Source organism: Medicago truncatula, chromosome 3, assembly GCF_003473485.1.
Source record: "Medicago truncatula cultivar Jemalong A17 chromosome 3, MtrunA17r5.0-ANR, whole genome shotgun sequence".
Taxonomy (NCBI): domain Eukaryota; kingdom Viridiplantae; phylum Streptophyta; class Magnoliopsida; order Fabales; family Fabaceae; genus Medicago; species Medicago truncatula.
This window is the reverse complement of record NC_053044.1, coordinates 56130368-56146140: the sequence shown is the minus strand read 5'-3', so window position 1 is coordinate 56146140 and position 15773 is coordinate 56130368. Positions and strand designations below refer to the sequence as shown.

At 32.3% G+C, this 15773-nt stretch overlaps 2 protein-coding genes across 3 annotated transcripts; both read right to left on the bottom strand.

The window, feature by feature from the left end:
- Positions 1-1273: 1273 nt before the first annotated feature.
- Positions 1274-5971, bottom strand: LOC25490243 (protein NRT1/ PTR FAMILY 8.2). The gene is made up of 5 exons (XM_013606729.3): positions 5675-5971; positions 4508-4616; positions 4177-4394; positions 3313-3872; positions 1274-2229 (listed from the first exon to the last, which is right to left on the bottom strand). Exons 1-5 carry the CDS (start codon positions 5681-5683, stop codon positions 1398-1400), a joined length of 1728 nt encoding a protein of 575 aa, XP_013462183.3. The 5' UTR covers positions 5684-5971; the 3' UTR covers positions 1274-1397.
- Positions 5972-10208: 4237 nt separating this feature from the next.
- LOC25490242 (protein NRT1/ PTR FAMILY 8.1) lies at positions 10209-15370 on the bottom strand. Of its 2 annotated transcripts, none has more exons than XM_039832160.1 (5): positions 15129-15370; positions 13400-13508; positions 13058-13275; positions 12136-12695; positions 10209-11253 (listed from the first exon to the last, which is right to left on the bottom strand). In XM_039832160.1, exons 1-5 carry the CDS (start codon positions 15129-15131, stop codon positions 10416-10418), a joined length of 1728 nt encoding a protein of 575 aa, XP_039688094.1. In that variant the 5' UTR covers positions 15132-15370; the 3' UTR covers positions 10209-10415. The 2 variants fall into 2 exon arrangements, with proteins under 2 accessions (XP_039688094.1, XP_013462182.3); XM_013606728.3 differs by lacking the exon at positions 15129-15370 and adding an exon at positions 13599-13728.
- Between the last annotated feature and the right edge of the window lie 403 nt (positions 15371-15773).

The following is a 15773-nucleotide window of genomic DNA, read 5'->3' as shown; positions in this document are numbered from 1 at the left end:
ATGAATTTAAGTGACTTGCAATGTCTTTTTCAATGTAAATAAAGCATTGTTTCCTTTCATTTGTCCAATATGTTTACTAATAAATTAATAATATTATAATTTTAATATAACAATACTAATAGGATGAATGTTGGGACTATATAATATATGATTGGAACTAATAGTTACAGATGAAAATTTGTTGTTATTGTAATATTTTCTTTGTTTAATAAAAAATAATACTATTAGGGATAGATTCTTCAATTTCTGCGAAACATGATCAAGTAATTCAAAGTTCAACTGAAAAATAATCAAAATCAGACAAAATTATTTAAACTAAAGTCGAACATGGGGTAGCCAAATATATATTATTAGGGATAGTCAAATATAATAATATACCTACTACTTATTCAATAATTTTTTTTTTGGGGTAGCCATTGCTACCCCGATGGCTACCCCTTGGCTATACTAGGAATCGCCCCTGATCACACTGCTCAAAGCTGAGTCTTAATCTTGTTTTTATTCAAATTGGTGTATCAATTTGAACGTTTGTTTTGCTTGGGTGAAATAACGTTAATATTATTATTATGAGTAAGGATACGTATTATTTTCACAAGAGAGTCACTTGTACTCCTATCAGTACAAATCCAAACTTATAAATATATAGTTGATAGAATAGAATATTTTTTGACACAGTATTATTCATAATTAGTTTTTTTTTCTTAAAAAAATGAAAAATATATTTTAATCACATAATGAAAAGGCAAGCAATTCCATTATCATACATCATATCAGAGCCTCTTCAACATTCATTGGGTCACATGCTATCAGGTTTTCGCTATCGGGCCACCCACCATTTATGTCCATGAACCAAACTCGATAGTGTTGATCGTGAAGAGGTGTGTTAAGAGTCCCACATCGGATAGAAGATAATCTAACAATATGTTTATAAATTGGGGCAATCCTCACCTCATAAATCGATTTTGTAGGATTGTGTCAGAGCATCGGAGCATCTTAGACAAGCAATTGCATAGTTTGATGGCCCTCTCAAAAAAAAAAAGTTTGATTAACGGTTTATGTAATGTTATCAAGAGTGCTACCAATACACACCATGTGATTCTATTGGTTAAAATCTATATATCATATAAATTTTAATTAATCAATAAAAGGTAGCATGTTGCTAACATTATCCATGTTATTAATTTCAAGCATCACACATAATCGGTAATAAAGATGTTTTGTTTTGTAATTCGAAGATCATTTGAATATTATTATGTTTCATAGTTTGTTTATAAGAATTTTGAGAATGCATAAAATAAAAGAACACCAAATTTAGTTTTTCATAATAAATAGATTACAAACAGAGGAATATACTATTACTACTATTACTTCTCTTAAAAATGAATCCTCCTTAATGGTTACGTGTGATGGACGTTACTTAATTCAACCATGTTCTCATCTCTCACAGATGATTCTTTCCCATTGTGATAAATAGCCACCATCAAATAAACTAAGAAATTGACAGCATTGAGAATCGTCAATATCCAGAAGAACCAATCCAACTTGCTTTCATTAAGATTATTCCTTAGCCACCCTTTCCCCTGTCCTCCAGTTGCAACTACAATAATCACCACCAAAGCAGTACTTAACCAACTTCCAATTCCAATCAGAGACAAAAACATTGCACTACTAATACTTTTTGTCCCATCTGTTGCCTCATCGTAAAAAAATTCTAACTGTCCCACATAGGTAAAAACTTCAGCAGTACCAATTAGAAAGAATTGAGGTAACAACCAAAACACACTCATGCTATTTGGTTGCGGGTAGTGATCGCGTCTCCTTTTTTCAACTAATGCAGCTGAAGCCATAGCGATGATTGAGATAAAAAGCCCAACACCCATTCGTTGTAACGATGTGATGCCACGGTGATGGCCTGTAAATTTGCGGAGAAATGGGATTATTAATCTCTCGTAGAGAGGTACAAGTATGAGGCCGTTGATGGCAGCAAAGACAGGGACAGAACCTGTTGGGATTTCGAACTTGTTTCCTAGTTTTCTATTCATGATGCTGGCTTGACTAAGAAAGAAGGTTGACACTTGAGCGAAAGAAATAGCAAGAGCAATGGTAGAGGCCGATACTGGAAGGATTTTAACGAATGATTTGAATTCTTCGACTTGTGTCACTGTGCATACACTCCATCTGTTGCTAACTGTGTCTTTTTCTGTTATAACTGCTGCTTTGTCAAAAAACCTGCAAAATTAATTTGCTCCAATCTTATTCTCATAGCCAAGATTAAATTAATTAACATCACACTTTAGTTATGCAATTTCGATTATACATTAAGCTGAGCAGGGCCGGCCCATAGCCGGTCGAGGCTGGGCGACGACACCGGGTCTCCAATTTTTTGGGCCCAAATTTTTTTTTTTAATATGTAAGCCACGAAAATAATGGTTATATATCTATTAAAAGCAAATTAATTTAATTTGTACAGCTTGCTTTAGTGGCATGACCACTTTTTGTTGAGTGTGAAGTCATGTGTTCAAGACCCACAAAAGTGTGATTTTTAATATTTTTTTTTTAATAACTTATTTATTTTTTTGGGGCCCAGATTTTTATTTTTTTGCATCCCTTATAAAATTAAAACTGGGCCTATGAATTTGTTAAGACGGCCCTGAAGCTGAGTTTATCAGACTAAACAAAGTCAACAAATATGAAAATTAGACCATCTAAGCACAACAATTTCACACATTCATACGATCAGTACATTTAAGGTCATTTGATCCAAATTTGACGGTTTAAATGTCTAGCTCGTTGTTTTTATTTAAAATCAAATCATGGAAATCAGGATTGTTCAGCCTCATACCAACGGTAATAAATGTGCTCACAACGTGAATGCATCAAATTTCCTATGGTGAGGAATCCAAGTTTTAAACAATTTATTTCAATATATTTTCATGCGGTCACCCCTATTTAAATTCATATGTATAGTTTTAGCTTTGGAAGTTTCAAAAATTGTCTACACTGTTAAATTTAATGCTTACTTTTGATCATATGTCAATTTATTTTCTTTTTTATTTTTGAAAATAAATTACTTTTATTAATGGTACAAATGATGTTGAGCTCCTCTAAGGCATACTGGGCCAGAGTAAGGGTCGTCTGATTTCCTACCCTTCCTATATGTTTAATATTACACCCTGCAAATATTCTAGCATTTTCCTTAATTCCTATAACTATGTTTCTCAGGTAGTGAAACCGAGTATGATATACTAAGTGCATTTGATCACTGATTTATTTATTTTTTGGAAGAAAAATATCCCTGATTTATTAACTAACCTGTATTGTCGTGTGTGAGGAAGCTTGCGAGCGCCAATAATATCAGAGTGTGTGGTCTCAACCTCATAGAGAGTAGGTTCATTTTCTACGGAAACTCCTTTTCGATGTTTCTTGACGGAGGCTACAATAACCTGAAGAAACCTAGTAAAAGGGCTTCCCATTGGCTTTTGAAAACGGTAATACCGAACACCAGCAGCTAGAAGAACGATAGATAAAACCATAGTTATTGTGGGTATTCCAAAACCCCAACCCCACCCTAGTTTATCTTGTGCATAAACCAATATCGTGATTCCAAGAAGAGAACCCATGTTGATAGCAAAGAAAAACCAATTAAAGAAAGCGTATTTCTGTTGGACTTCTTTTTCATCTCCCTCGTCAAATTGGTCTGCTCCAAAGGATGATACACAAGGCTTGATTCCTCCTGTACCCAAAGCAATAAGGCCAAGTGCACCGTACAAGAAGGAGATTTGGCCTTGACTTGCCTCCTTGCATGGTTTCGCCAGACATTTCTGCGGGCGCAGTGTGTCGAAAGAGGCCGACATTGTCAGCAAAACCATCCCCTGTGACAAAATTCACAAAAAAATAGACATCAATATTTGCATTTAAAAGTTATAACTTAAAATTAATGAGTAAAATCATTTTTTGAATTTTAAATTATACTCTGTCAAGCTAATGCAGACCATCCTCTGCTAGAATTAGTTGAAAATTGTTAAAGTGGTTACAATCCTTGTATGATCAGTTAGCTTAGTTAGAATCATTGTTTGAATTTTGTCCTATACTAGTTGATTTGAATTACTTAACTCTAGAGAATGATGATTTTCACAAAAACTACGATTACTTCACTAATGTTTAAAAATTAGTTACCACGGCATAGATTGCTGAGAAAACAATAATAGTTTTGAAGCGACCCAAATAAGCATCTGCTAGAAATGCTCCAAAGAGGGTGAGTACATAGGCAGCTCCAGCCCAGTCTGTGACATGAGTAGCAGCATCCGGAAGTGATTGATGCATTTGAAATACCAAGTAAGCCGTCATATTCACTGCAATCGCATTTAACGCCAACCTCTCTATCACCTCGTTCACTGAAAGATCATCAAAAAGTGCCAAGTTAATACCTATCATATATTAAAATTATGTGTACATAATACATTGTGATGATTCTGTATAATGTAATAATGTAGTATTTAGTTCATACTTATGATGAAGGGAGCTGCCTTCCATCCTCCAGTTGTTCTTTTATCAGCAATCCTACCATGCCGATCCACGCGGCCATTGCTTACCAAGCTACTCGATTCCATTTCCTCCTGTTTTTTTTTTAAATTTAAAACAATATGACATAACATGAAAAATGTGTAATTATTTATATAATACATTCAAATAAAGTATACAAATATTGCCTTGTAATATATATTGCTATGAGGAGTAACCATGGATTGAATTGCTAAAGTTTAATTGAAGGTGTAATTGTTAGTGAGATGAAATGAAAAGTAACACTAATTTTACATTTTATATATGTTAGCAGAGTGGAAGAAAGCGTCTCGATCAGGCAGGGTCATTTTTATTTGGGTTACAGTTGATTTATGGCTGTAACAAATAATGTAGGCTGGCTGGCACAAACTTGGTTAACAAATGGAGGCTTCACAGGCATTTAGGGTATTAATTATAGGCTAAAATGTTGTTTTGGTCCCTTAACCTTTTTTTTTTAGTATTGCTTTAGTCAAGTAATAAAAAGTCCGTTTAGATCTCTTAAGTCCTTCTCCGTTATATGTTTTGGTCTCTTCCTTCAAAGGATTAACCCCAAATATCTTATGTGGACCAACATTATATGTGGTCCACCATAAACCTCATTAGCTTTTTAATCTTAACCATTTGATATATTTATCAAAATATAAATCATTTAATTATGGAGATCTATTGTAAGTAATAGTACACCATCACCATCTCATATTGTTTTTCCCTTTCTTCCTTTTCTTCTCTCTTCACCTTCATCATCTTCATCAAATCTTCATTAATGTTTTCCAAATATACCCAGAATAAAATTAAAAAATTCTCAAACCCATAAATTAACCACAAGTAATTTGAAATTGTTGAGTGCTCATCCTCTCCTCTTTGACTCTCGTTCTCTTCTTCCTCCTCCACCCATAAATCCCCAAATTATTGCCAATATCTCTTCTCAACTTAACAGCACAAACCCAATCATTAACAATCTCTTCTACCTCATTTTTGTTTGCTTGATCAATTTATCTTCTTGTTTTCAAAGCTTCCAAGCTAAACTATATTCATCTTTCTTCCAGAAAAGCACAACACCAGAAAAATAAAAAATCAAATGTTAGAAGAAAATAGTGAAAAGAGGAGAAGAGACCTGAAACATATTTGATTCGAATTTGACAGTAATGGTGGAAATTATCAAAAGGATTCGAATTTGACCGTTGTTGTTGAGGGTAAATTTTTATTTTGGAATGATTTGTGTTTGTTACGTGATTATTGCTTTGAATCAGATGACATGATTTATGATTGTATACATAAATCGGTGGAAAAAGATTAATTGGGATTTTGGGGTTTTAGATTTTATTTTTAAATTGAGAATAATTGGTTTTCTAGACATGGAATGGTATTGAGGATGATGATGGAGGAAGTCTTTCCTTTTTTTTTCCCCTCTGAATTTATTTGATGAATGTTTATGAAGATGAAGAAGACGAGGGAAAGGTGAACAAGAGAGTTTTCGACCACTATGAAAGTGACATGTGTCATTAAGTTAACGATTTTGAATTAATCTAACAGATCCGTCTTTTTATTAGAGTTAAATATGTTTTTGGTCCCTATAAATATGTCAACTTTTTGTTTTAATCCCTCTAAAATTTTCCTTCAACTTTTAGTCCCTATAAAGTTTTCAATCTTCACTTTTGGTCCCTCTTTTAAAGTAAACTCATATGTAGAATTCATATTATTTAATAAAATTTTCCAGAAAAATTCAAAATATTATAAGAATGACTCCAAAAAAAATTAAGAATTTTTTAACAAAACATGAATTTAATATGAATTTTTATATTGTTTATGTTTAAAAATTCATATTTAATTTGTGTTTTGTTAAAAAAATCTAATTTTTTTTTTAGGAATTGTTTTTAGAATATTTGACACATTTATGCACAATTTCATTAAAAAATACAAAAATTAAATTAAAAATAGGGACCAAAAGTAGTGATTGAAAATTTTATAGGGACTAAAAGTTGAAGGAAAATTTTAGAGGGACTAAAACGAAAAGTTGACATATTTATAGGGACCAAAAACATATTTAACCCTTTTTATTACTTAAGGGGCGATAGCGGTACTAGAAGGAAAAAAAAATGAAGAGAACGGAAGAGCATTTTGAGCATTAATTATAGGGTCCTGCTAATCGGTTCCTCTTGGGCACTGGTTAAGCATACACAATTTTAATGTATTAACTACTATATAATTTCCTTTTTCATATCCTTAACCAGTGTCCGGGAGCACCGATTAGTATTTCCCTTGATTATATTAAATGGACCAATAACTTGATTGTGACATTGTAGTTTTCTTTCGCAATCATGGTCAGATTACCGTTGACTAATCATTTTTATATTTATAGTATGGGGCTTTCTAAAAAAAGGGCAAATTAGGAGATCATTCCTTAGTTTTGTTTATAATTTAAATGAGTATTATATAACCGGGGGCGGAGCCACGTTATTCTCAGCAGATGCAACTGCAACCCCTCAATTTTAGAATTTGCACCTAATTTTCTAGCTTTTTCCTATCATGAACCCCTAAAATTGAACTGTCACCCTTTGTATCAATTTTCACACATTTCTTCTAGTCTTCTCTGACCGTATCAAGGAAAAACACATGCACACTGTTTAAGCACATAATAATATTTTTATATATTTCTCTAAAACGAGGTGGATTCTAGGGTGAACCATCAACTAAATGGTTCATGGATGGACCACTTTTGTACACCATTCGATTTAAATTAAAGGTTTAGATGTGTTAGACAAAAAAATGAGAACACAAGTATACTTCTGCACACTATCCTTGTTCATTTAAAAACCACTGTTTCCTTATAAAAAAAATCTCCTTTTACTTCACCTCTCCAATTCAAAATCTATGAACACCCTTTCTCGAATTTGGTTTTGATTGAAAGAGAAAACTCAATTCATAGTTTGAAATGGCAATAAAAGGAATTAGGTTGATGTCATAAATCACTTAACCCTTCTGAATACAATAAGGAAACAAAAATGTTAGATACGAGGTGAATAAGAATTATATTGTCTGGAATTAGAAGATGAAAAAGAAGAAATATATTTTATGTGTGTGTTTTTTATTGTTGGGAAACATGAATGTGAAATAGTTGGTGAGGTACCATTAATGCAAAAGTGGAAGGATGAGGCCAGCGAGAAGGGAGGAAGAGGGAAAAAATGATCTAGTGTAGGTGGTGTATGGTAGGATTTACAAATGTGATGAATCCAATGGCTCTCAACTATTGCTCAAAATGGTCCACCGGTGAATCAGTTATTTGATGGTTCACCCTAGAATCCACCCTAAAATGAATACTTTTATATTATAATAATTATAAGGGTTAATTAAGTTTTTAGTCCTTATAAATATCTGCAGTTTTGTTTTTAGTCCCTGTAAAATTAAATCACACTTTTTAGTCCTTATAAAATTTTCTGTTATAGCTTTTAGTCCCTGCTGTTAAATGACCTCTAACGGCGCTGATGTGGCACTGACATATCATTATTTAATTATTATTTTTTAAGAATTTCTATTTGATGTTTTTTCCAAAAAATTAATTGAACATTTTGAAATTACTAAAATACCCTTATTGTTTAATTAAAAGTCATGGTTATTTCTCTCTTCTCTTCACCTGCGAGACCCTCTTCTTCCATTCCAGATTTCAACTTCTCCCCCACCTTCTTTTTTCCATCAAAATGCATATTGATTATTAAACATTCAAATTAAAATAAAAGATTTGGGAATTAAAATAACATAAGAATAAGATAACATAACATAAAAATAAAACGTAAAACAAAAACTCAAAAAATCTAGATTTGGAGATTTTGCTCGCAAAACAGAAGGAAAAACGTGAAATCTGAAAGCGATGGTGTGAAATCGAACGAAAGCGTAATCAAAATCTGAAAGCGAAATCGAAACGGCGATGGTGTGAAATCGAAGACGAACGAATGCAAAGCAGATTAATTATTTTTGTGGTGTGATTTTGTTTACTAATGGAACCAAGAGTAATTAATTCTAGAGAAGAAGAAGAAAATAATAAATGGAATTTGGGGGTTGTTTTAACGGAAAAAAGGTGGGGGAGAAGTTGAAATCTGGAATGGATCAAGAAGGTTTCGCAGGTGAAGAGAAGAGATAAATAAGGGTATTTTAGTAATTTCATAATGTCCAATTATTTTTTGGGAAAAAAACATTAAATAGGAATTCTGAAATTTTTAAAAAACAATAATTAAATAATGACATGTCAGTGCCACGTCAGCGCCGTTAGGGGTCATTTAACAGCAGGGACTAAATAATAAAAAAACTACTTCTTTTCCTTTAAAAAAACGAAACAAAAACTCATTTTACTTCACCACTCCAATTCAAAATTTATGAATACCCTTTCTCAGATTTGGTTTTGATTCAAAGAGAAAACGTAATCCATGGTTTGTAATGGCAGTAAAAGGAATTGAGTTTCAGTAACCCTTCTGTAATATATTAAGGATACAAAAATTGATGGAAGGATGAGTATGAATCAAATTAATTTGATAAATGTGAAATTAACAAATGAAAAAGAATGAACAGTTTTTTATTCTTGGGGTGAAAGAAGGAGCAATTTTTTTTATCTCTTTACACCGTAAGTTTTTTATTCTTGGGGTACCATTAATGGAAAAGAGGAAGGAAAAGGAGAGGAAGAAGCAAGAGCGAGAGGGAGGAAGAGAAAGGAAAATAAAAAGTGATCTAGTGCAGGCAATGTACAACAGGATCTATGAGATTGATGAATCTAATGGCTCTTAACTATTATTTAAGATGAACCATCGGTAAAGAACTTGTTTGAACCCTTACCCTAGAATCCACAATAATAATAATAATAAATAGGTTGGACATGGTTGAAATGAGACATAATTCTAAAATCTTGCCACTAAGCTAAAGGCTCAAACTTTAAATTTCTTCGTTCAAAAGCATATATATATAAGACTTAAATTGAAATATTGTGTTTTTTAAGGGGAAATTCAAATATTGTATTTGAAAAATGTAATTGATAAAAAAATTACAATTGAAAAAATGGTAAGCTATGTAATTTATATTAAAATTTATAATTCTAATACCTTTATTTCTAAATATAAGATGTTATCTTTACTTTTCATATCTTTTCTTTCCAAATATAATATACATTCTCTTACTTTGTACTTTTTTTCCTTCTATATGTCGAGTGTAGATATTACAACTATGATCGTATTTATGTATCTATTATTGATAATATTACGCTATCAAATTTTAAGTGGTAAAAATTATAATTTATTTTTCGAAACTGATACCCAAAGAGGATCAAACCAATTCCATTTTCATATTTCATTCTATCCAATATAGTCAGGTTCAAGGTTTTATATATGATCTATAGGTTGGTGAGTGGTCGTAAACATGAAGGTCATATCACGATTTGTAAGTAAGATCGATAGGTATTTGGTAGAGTTGAGAGAGAGAGAAAAAAAAAAAAAAAAAGGAAAACAAAAAAAACACAGAAATTAGAGGAAAAATAGAGGACGAGCAATGTTATTTGAACATCAATTTGGTTGACAACCATATTTTTACAAAGAAAAGTATGTGTTGGCACAAAAATCAAAGCAATAGAGAGAGAAAGTAAAAATATAATGTAAGTATGAGAGAGAAAGTTATCACAAAAATTGTTAGAAAATGGATGTACAAATATCATTTCTCATAGAGGAAACAAACCAGAGCAAAAACGAACATGAGTAAAGTCAAAACACAATTGAGTTGTCATGGGATGTAGGACAAAAAACACCAAATTTAGTTTTGCATAAAAGATTACAAGTAGAGGAATATACTACTTTTACTTCTCTTAAAATATGAATACTCCTTCATGGTTGTGTGTGCTGGACGTTGCTGAATTCAACCATGTTCTCATCTCTCACAGATGATTCTTTCCCATTGTGATAAATAGCCACCATCAAATAAACTAAGAAATTGACAGCATTGAGAATCGTCAATATCCAGAAGAACCAATCCAACTTGCTTTCATTAAGATTATTCCTTAGCCACCCTTTCTCTTGTCCTCCAGTTGCAGCTACAATAATCTTCACCAAAGCAGTACTTAACCAACTTCCAATTCCAATCTCAGACAAAAACATTGCACTACTAATACTTTTTGTCCCATCCGTTGCCTCATCGTAAAAAAATTCTAACTGTCCCACATAGGTAAAAACTTCAGCAGTACCAATTAGAAAGAATTGAGGTAACAACCAAAACACACTCATGCTATTTGGTTGCGGGTGGTGATCGCGTCTCCTTTTTTCAACTAATGCAGCTGAAGCCATAGCGATGATTGAGATGAAAAGCCCAACACCCATTCGTTGTAACGATGTGATGCCACGGTGGTGGCCGGTAAACTTACGGAGAAATGGGATTATGAATCTCTCGTAGAAAGGTACAAGTATGAGGCCGTTGATGGCACCAAAGACGGGGACAGAACCTGTCGGGATTTCGAAGTTGTTTCCTAGTTTTCTATTCATGATGCTGGCTTGACTTAAAAAGAAGGTTGACATTTGAGCGAAAGAAATAGCAAGAGCAATGGTAGATGCCCACACTGGAAGGATTTTAATGAATGATTTGAACTCTTCCACTTGTGTCACTGTGCATACACTCCATCTGTTGCTGAGTGTGTCCTTTTCTGTAATAACTGCTGCTTTGTCAAAAAATCTGCAAAATTAATTTGCTCCGATCTTATTCTCATATACCAAGATTAAATTAATCAACATCACGCTTAGTTATGTGATTTCGATCATAAAATAAGCTTAGTTTATAACACTAAAAAGTCAACAAATATGAAAACTAGATCATCTAACCACAACAATTTCACACATTCACACGATCAGTACTTTAGAGGTCATTTAATCAAGATCGACGATTTAAATTTCTAGTTCGATATTTTTTTATTTAAAATCAAATTCTACATTGAAATCTGGATTATTCTGCCTCATACCAACGGTAATGAATGTGCCTCGATACATCATATGATAACTGGTGAGCTCGTTATGTAGCATTCCTAAAAAAAAATATTGATCAGCCTTGATCCAACAGTCATGAATGTGCCGACAGCATGAATGCGTCAAATTTCCTATGGTGAGGAATCCAAGTTTTAAACAATCTATTTCAATATATTTTCATGTGGTCACCCCTATTTAAATTCATATATAGTTTTAGCTTTGAAAATTTCAAAAATTGTCTACACTGTTAAATTTAATGCTTCCTATATGTCTAAAATTACACCCTGTAAATATTCTAGCATTTTCCTTAATTCCTATAACATGTTTCTCAGGTATAGTTTCAGGGTATCATCATGTGTCAAATTGAATAATGTGTTGAGCAAGCAATAAAATAGTGTGGCAATGCATGTGTAAATTAAATCTAATTATTTTATTTTTCATAGCTTGGAAGTATTGTTTTAAGAAAACGCAGTACAAGCATATAAAATCCTAAAACAATCCTAAAATTCTAAAACATGTGCATTGATACTAAGTGCATTTGATCACTGATTTATTTATTTTTTGAAAGAACAAAATCCCTGATTTATTAACTAACCTGTATTGTCGTGTGTGAGGAAGCTTGCGAGCGCCAATAATATCAGAGTGTGTGGTCTCAACCTCGTAGAGAGTAGGCTCATTTTCTACGGAGACTCCTCTTTGATGTTTCTTGACGGAGGCTACAATAACCTGAAGAAACCTAGTAAAAGGGCTTCCCATTGGCTTTTGGAAACGGTAATACCGAACACCGGCAGCTAGAACAACGATAGATAAAACCGTAGTTATTGTGGGAATTCCAAAACCCCAACCCCACCCTAGTTTATCTTGTGCATAAACCAATATCGTGATTCCAAGAAGAGCACCCATGTTGATAGCAAAGAAAAACCAATTAAAGAAAGCGTATTTCTTTTGGACTTCTTTTTCATCTCCCTCGTCAAATTGGTCTGCTCCAAAGGATGATACACAAGGTTTGATTCCTCCGGTACCTAAGGCAATGAGACCAAGTGCACCGTACAAGAATGAGATTTGAGCTTGACTTGCTTCCTGGCACGGTTTTGCTAGACATTTTTGTGGGCGTAATGTGTCGAAAGAGGCCGACATTGTCAGCAAAACCATCCCCTGTGAAAAAAATTCACAAAATAATAAACATCGATATTTGCATTTAAAAGTTTAAACTTAAATTAATGAGTAAAATTATTTTTGAATTTTAAACTGAACTCTGTCAATTTAATGCAGTCCATCCTCTGCTAGAATTAGTTGAAAATTGTTAAAGTGGTTACAATCCTTGTATGATCAGTTAGCTTAGTTGGAATCATTGTTTGAATTTTGTCCTATACTAGTTATTATGGTTCAGAACAAAAGTCAAAAACTATGATATCATCAGTTGATTTGAATTACTTCACTAATGACACTCTAGAGAATGATGATTTTCACAAAAACTATGATTACTTCATTAATTTTAATGTTTAAAATTTAGTTACCACGGCATAGATGGCTGAGAAAACAATGATAGTTTTGAAGCGACCAAAATAAGCATCTGCTAGAAATGCTCCAAAGAGGGTGAGTACATAGGCAGCTCCAATCCAGTCTGTGACATGAGTAGCAGCATCTGGAAGCGATTGATGCATTTGAAATACCAAGTAAGCCGTCATATTCACTGCAATCGCAAAGAACGCCAACCTCTCTATCACCTCGTTCACTGAAAGATCATCAAAAAGGGCCAAGTTATTGCTAATACATACCGTATATTAAAACTATACTATGTGTACATAATACATTGTGATGATTCTGTATAATTTAATAATGTAGTATTTAGTTCATACTTATGATGAAGGGAGCTGCCTTCCATCCTCCGGTTGTTCTTTTATTAGCAATCCTACCTTGCCGATCCACACGGCCATTGCTTACCAAGCTACTCGATTCCATTTCCTCCTGTTTTATAAAATTCAAAACAATATGACATAACATGAAAAATACGTAATTATTTATATAATACATTCAAATAAAGTAAACAAATATTGCCTTGTGATATATGTTGCTATGAGGAGTATCCATGGATTGAATTGCTAGTGAGATGAAATGAAAAGTAACACTAATTTTGCATTTTATATAGGTTAGCAGAGTGTAAGAAAGCGTCTCAATCAGGCAAGGTCATCCATCATTTTTATTTGGGTTACAATTGATTTATGGCTGTAACAAATAATGTAGGCTGGCCGGCACAAACTTGGTTAACAAATGGAAGCTCCACAAGCATTTAGGGTATTAATAATTTGATTGTGACATTGTAGTTTTCTTTCGCAATCATGGTCAGATTGCCGTTGACTAAACATTTTTGTATTTATAGTATGGAGCCTTCTATTGTCCGTCTCAAAAATAATTAAAATAATATTATGTAACTTTAAAATATATTTTTTCTAGATTTATTGTGAATATTATAGTCAAATGCATAATAATTTAGGTACAATATTTAAAAATTTATTTCAAGAGCCAAAAGATGAAGCTAATATATTTATTTTTTGTCAAACTTAATATTATTTTAGTCTATTTGTAGTTTTTTTTTTTTAAGAAAATTGCTTTAATAGGTTTTTAAGGAATAAACCCCATCATTTTAAAGACAACTGCTATAAACCAATCGTTTAAGAAATTATAATATGAATGTATCAATATCACTATGGCTGAGTTCAGACTTCAGAGTACAATGATGTCAATGTCAATGAGACTCATTTCACAAAATAGTTTTAAATTTTGCATTTTCCACTACTTTTTTTAGAATAAAATGATGTCAAGTAATTCCAAATAAAAAATTCAAGATCGCGTATTTAAAAGTTAAAACACCCGGACTCCTTCCACCAAGAGATTAACAAATTCTGGTAAATTTATATAGCAAAATATATTTCTTTTTCCTATGGAATTTCCGAAGCTAAAATTTGGCACTTCTAGATCACTTGTGTTGGCACCACATTTTCCTATAATCTAGCCAATGTACACTAATTTGTGAGTCAGAACTGTCCAGTGGAGATAAGACGACTATGGTGTTTTATTTTTAATGAAATGTGTTTCAATTTTCGGTCAAAGAAATTTTGCGTGAGAGAATAGTGTCTTCATTTAAGGTGGAGAAAATATTAAAACTCAAAGAAAACTTAAAAAATAAAATACATTTAGCTTCATCCAAAATTGCTAGTTTAACTTGAATCTAAAACCCACAGATCCAAGACATGACGGACTAGAGTGTTTAAATATGATTTATTTTTTTGAGAGAAAATATGATTTATTATTCTCTTTGCAATATGATTTGTATCATGTAAATCATACTCCCCCATTATTTCATCATTATAAGAAAAATAAATGTAATTTTTAAAAAAGTAAAAATTTAATATAGGTTTTATTAGGAGGCAAGTAAATAATGTTGTTCATTTATTAAACATGGCGACACTATGTCATGCTAATTCACATGTAAATAATGGGGGAGTATATGACATCTCATTTTGCCTTGAAAATTTTTATCAACGAAATAAATATGGAATCAAAATATATGGAAGGATGAAAACTTACCATGTAGCATATGAACTCTGATCCTCTATAGTGTTTGTTTCAACTCAACTCTGAAAAGCTATCTCTTTAGTTACTTTGATCTTCCTGTTTGTGAGAAACCATTTTTCATTAGTAAAATGCTAGTAGTTTATAGTAGTACATTTTCATTGCAATTACAGCTTTTCATTTTTTTAGAAACAGCTATTTGGGATTACAGCGATTCTATTTTTGGAAAATCTATTTGAATTATAGCTAGTTCATAATGTGTGACAGAGCTGTTGATGGAGATTAAATAGAAAGACATTAATTCATTATCTACCATCCTTTATTTCGACTGACTAGTACTTTATTTTCATACTCCATTTTTCTAGTGAATCTCAATGGCGATAATGACGTCTTCTTTACTCTTTATTTATCAATTTTTGATATAAGATCTTGATTTGTTTATGAAAAAAGCCATATGGTGCGAATCAAACAAACTATCGTAAAAAACCCACGAATGACCTGAGCTTTAATTTTTCGATTCAAATTCTTTAGAAAATGAAGTTGCAGCAGCCCCCCCTATGCTCAAACATATCACTTAAGCTTATATATTATTTTTAGTTTAAATATTTTTGGTTCCTATCAAATTCTTAAATTCTGTTTCTAATTCCCCTAAAAAAAATC

Excerpts from the sequence above, each read along its gene's own strand:
- LOC25490242 (XM_013606728.3), bottom strand. The coding sequence starts at position 13,631 with ATGGATACTCCTCATAGCAACATATATCACAAG. Across the intron at positions 13,509-13,598 it reads ATAGCAACATATATCACAAG|GAGGAAATGGAATCGAGTAG; the intron begins GCAATATTTGTT and ends TTTATAAAACAG. Across the intron at positions 13,276-13,399 it reads GGCAGCTCCCTTCATCATAA|TGAACGAGGTGATAGAGAGG; the intron begins GTATGAACTAAA and ends ATGATCTTTCAG.
- LOC25490243 (XM_013606729.3), bottom strand. Across the intron at positions 3,873-4,176 it reads TCTCAGCAATCTATGCCGTG|GGGATGGTTTTGCTGACAAT; the intron begins GTAACTAATTTT and ends ATTTTGTCACAG. Across the intron at positions 2,230-3,312 it reads CCTCACACACGACAATACAG|GTTTTTTGACAAAGCAGCAG; the intron begins GTTAGTTAATAA and ends TTAATTTTGCAG.